This window comes from Cryptomeria japonica, chromosome 10 (genome assembly GCF_030272615.1).
Source record: "Cryptomeria japonica chromosome 10, Sugi_1.0, whole genome shotgun sequence".
NCBI classification, from domain to species: domain Eukaryota; kingdom Viridiplantae; phylum Streptophyta; class Pinopsida; order Cupressales; family Cupressaceae; genus Cryptomeria; species Cryptomeria japonica.
Genome location: NC_081414.1, coordinates 664,245,788 through 664,249,921, shown reverse-complemented (window position 1 = coordinate 664,249,921; position 4,134 = coordinate 664,245,788). Strand labels below are relative to the sequence as shown.

Genomic DNA, 4,134 nt, shown 5'->3' with positions numbered 1-4,134 from the left:
GGCTCCTTGTCCTGCATATTTTTCCATTTTGTAAATGTAAGAGGATCATATTCCTTAGATATCTCTCCTCTCATTCAACCAATTTAATCTTGACCCTCCATTGGACAAGATCGGTTCCTCAATCGTTGATTTTTGCCTCCTTGGATCTAAGCCATGATTTTCCTATAAAAGGAAGCTTCTCATCCTCATTTTAGAGCTAGCTAGCTAATATACTTTCATGTTGTTTTGAAGAGCTTAGGAGATCATGGCAATATCAAAGCGTGCCTTTGGCTTTAGTTTACATAGTTATCATAAGCATTTGCAAGATCATTACCATAGCACTCCATTTTTCATTATTGCATTGTAGTCTCATCATCTCATTTAACATAACCTCCATATCATTAGCTTTATTCTACCATTATCATTAGCTTCATCGCAATCTTTATCTTTACACCATTTTATCATCTTAGTTTTGCATTATAGAATCATTTATTTTGCATTCAAATCCATCGAAAGTCCATTCATCTTAGAGTCATCTTGTAACAAAGAAGTGCATTCTAAGAGCATAATTGTAATATTCAAAATCAAGATCTCAAGCAATAGGACACAATGAGACATGAAGGAGAAATCTGTAGTTTGAAGGTATAATTTGTGTATTTTTCCATTAGTTTCATTGGTGATTTTGGTTTTAGTAGAATTCTAAAGTTTTTGTGGTAGCTTATTAGGTTTTACTATATTTCCATTTTTCATCATCACAATGATATTGCCACTGTTAAAAGAAAGCATACTAGCTAATTAATATATTTAGTGTAATTTTGTCATCTATCTAAATTACAATAAATATAGAGGTGTACAAATTTATCCCAAATTTATCAGTCACAATAGATATGCCATGTTATTGAGTATTCCAACATTAAATTGAACAAAAGAGGGACATACTTGTCTTCGATATCCTATAGAATTCAACTTGCCCTATGGATTCAAATATGGTCTAATCATCCCATGACAATATTGTCTAATTCTCCGTGACAATTTAAGGCTAAATCAAGGGAATTACAAACCATTTCTTTGAAAAAACATAAAGTCATTGTAACTTTAAAGAAAAAGTGCTAGATTGATTTTGTATTATATTTGACAAATATCAAATACAAACATTTTGTGAGGAAATAAAATCATAATATATTTTGTGTGGAATTTTTTTTTTTGATATAATAGGTCACAACAATTATAAAACATTTAAGAGATAAGTAAGTCACAATGAAGGACATGAAAAATGGTTACAAGGATCACATATGTTGAAGATGTTAAAGTTTACAAGCAATGTATCGATTTGAGAATAAAATTACATGTGCAAAAGACAAGTGGTAAGAGATTGTAGCTTTAAAAGAAGGCACTTGATTGAAGAAGAAAGGTGGGAATAATTTTTCTATAAATATTTATAACATTTAATGAAGTTTGTAGTATGTGTTAAAGCCTATGTCTAAAAAGATACAAAACGAGTGAGATAATTTCAAATCATAGAAGATATATATATATATATTCTTAACATGAAAAAATAATATTTTAAAAGAAAAACTATAAAAAATTAAAAAGAAAAACTATAAAAAATTAAAAAGAAAAATAAACAATTAAGAAAGAAATAAATTTAAAAAAAATTAAAATTGAAAAAAAATCTAGAAACTCGATATCTAAGATCTAAATCTACATTATATAATATATAAGGGTATTAAATCAACAACTTCAATTATTCTTAGAATACTATTCCCTCTTACAATTTACATTGTCTCTCAAACGAATAATTTCACATTTACTTTTTGTATCGCCCTATGCTTGGGATTTGAAGGAATAGTCTTAAGCATGTTTAGTAACACTAGGCAAGGAATGAACCTTATATTTGAAACGAAGGATCCTGTACCCTTAACAAAGAGCACTAAAATGGATTTGTAGAACAGGAGTATCCCGTACTGTAAATCAAACGGAACTGGATTTTTTTTGGTAAAGAGGCTCATGACAGTATACACGCACTCCAAATTCCATGGAATGAATCACCATCTTACAGGTTTCAGAATCTGAGCTCCTTTAATAAAGAAAACCCTTTAAGTAAAGCATGGCTTTTTATGTCCTCCTCATCTGTGCAACTCAACGATACCCTGAAACCCAAAATACAATCCCTGAAATCAGAAATCAGCGATGGATTCCCCATTTTTCCAATTAGGGGATCAGAACAATGGTGATGTGAAACTGCAGATAATTTGCTTTGATGGCCACCCATACGGTGGTAATCCCATTTACCTGCACTCTCAAGTTTTGAAGAAATCAAGTTATTTTGAAGCCAGGCTTTCTGAACGCTGGTCTCCAGAGAGTTCTTTTTCTGCTGAAATCATTATAACACTTCCTCCGGATGGCTCTGCTGAGAATTACATTGATTGCATTCGCCTCATGTATTCATCTCACTGGGAAAAACACCTTTCTTTTTCAAATGTAGATGATGCCCTACGCATTTTACCAGTTGCTTCTGAATTTCTGTTTGAAGAGGGAATTCGAGCGTGCATGGACTATTTGGAAGCAGTTTGTTGGACTCCTGAACAAAAGCTCAGAATCCGAGCTCTTCTATCATCTTTGCAGGTAAATATTTCCACTGATTTAGCTGAAAGGCTTAAAATATCTAAATCCTTTTTTGATGAAGAACTAGAGCTATTAAAAAAGATAGTACCCCAAATGCTTTCTGAAGTTCTTAACAAGCCCTTTGTTTCGTACGGCGTGCCTCTGAAACATATGAGAGAAACAGTGGAGAAACAGATAGTTGCATACTTTGAGGAAGATATACATCCGTCTATTCAAAAAATATGCAGAGTTGCTCTTCTAGACGAATTTAGGACCAGAATTAAGAAAATTAAGCGTGGACCTTCTACCGAGATAAGGGATGATGCATGTGAATCTCTCTTGTGGTTGTTGGACTTGATTAAGCTCTGTAAAAATGGTATATTTGAAGCTGCATTCACAATTTTTGTTAAAGATGAAGACATTGCTGGCATATTAGCAAAACCCAAAATAAGTTGGTCACCTAATACTGCTGCAGTAAGTAGGCCATTTCAGTATGGCGCCTCTTTTATAAACATAAATAATGATCAGAACTTTTCTGATTCAGATAGGTCATATTCGAGGCGTGTGCTAGAAATTTTAGTTCATAGATTTCTGGACGCTCTGGCAAATGGAGATATAATTATTCCCAAACGGGAACGTGTTTCTTTCCTGATAAAGTGGGTGCCAGTCATAGCACATCTTGTCTGTAGGCTTGCCTGTGTATACAAGGCGTGTGAACTTATTTATTGTACTTCCTCGGTTAGCCTCTCTGTTCCTTTCTCTAGTCACATTCCGGGTTTGAAATTCTCCGAGAGATTTGAAGGAGGAGTGACTAATATATTAGCAAGCCTTCCTCCCAGTGATCAGAAGCAGATTTTCAGCTCTTTTACTGATAGTGCTAAAAAATTTCAAACTTGGGAGAGGGGAATCTTCCATTGGTGGATTAAGGTGATACGGATCGCAGTCATGGCTGAGAATGGAAGCCATCTTCAGATGGAATGACAAATTTTACTGGTATTTCAGAATACAAGATGGATAAAATCAATTTGGTATTTGATTTATAGAGAGAGTGCCATAGAAATAGTTGCTGAAAAACTTACATTTGTAAGACCTTATCAAATTGTGAATTGGGTGAAACTGAAGAAATTTCCCATTACCCTGCCAGTTTGGGGGCACAAACAACATTGATATGATGACTGGCCTCAATTCACTAGGTTTTGATGTATATGATGTATAATGTAAGATAAAAACTTTCCTTTCTTTAGTGGTTTTGTCTCACAGTACTTTTTCCCGTTTTTCTATATAATGTATTTGAGTGCTACTGTTATAACCATTTCATTGCATCGACTGTGTTCTTGAATCCCATTTCTTATTGTATTCTATTATAGTTCATGCTTTCTATCAAAGACATACATTTATTTTATCTGTAATGGCAGTTTTATACCTATCTTTAGCTATCCTTTTTCACAAAATTTGACTCATTGCAATACAAGCTACCACTGTTTCTTGTCAGCATCCTAATGTCTTGGAATGTGTATATCATTCAGGTTTTAAGTTCATTTTTGCAATTGT

The 4,134-nt window shown here is 33.4% G+C and overlaps 1 protein-coding gene across 1 annotated transcript; it reads left to right on the top strand.

Moving 5' to 3' along the window:
• The first annotated feature begins 2,169 nt into the window (after nt 1–2,169).
• Nucleotides 2,170–3,564, top strand: LOC131073338 (BTB/POZ domain-containing protein At3g50780). Its single transcript, XM_058009748.1, has one exon. It carries the CDS (start codon nt 2,170–2,172, stop codon nt 3,562–3,564), a length of 1,395 nt encoding a protein of 464 aa, XP_057865731.1.
• Nucleotides 3,565–4,134: the final 570 nt, after the last annotated feature.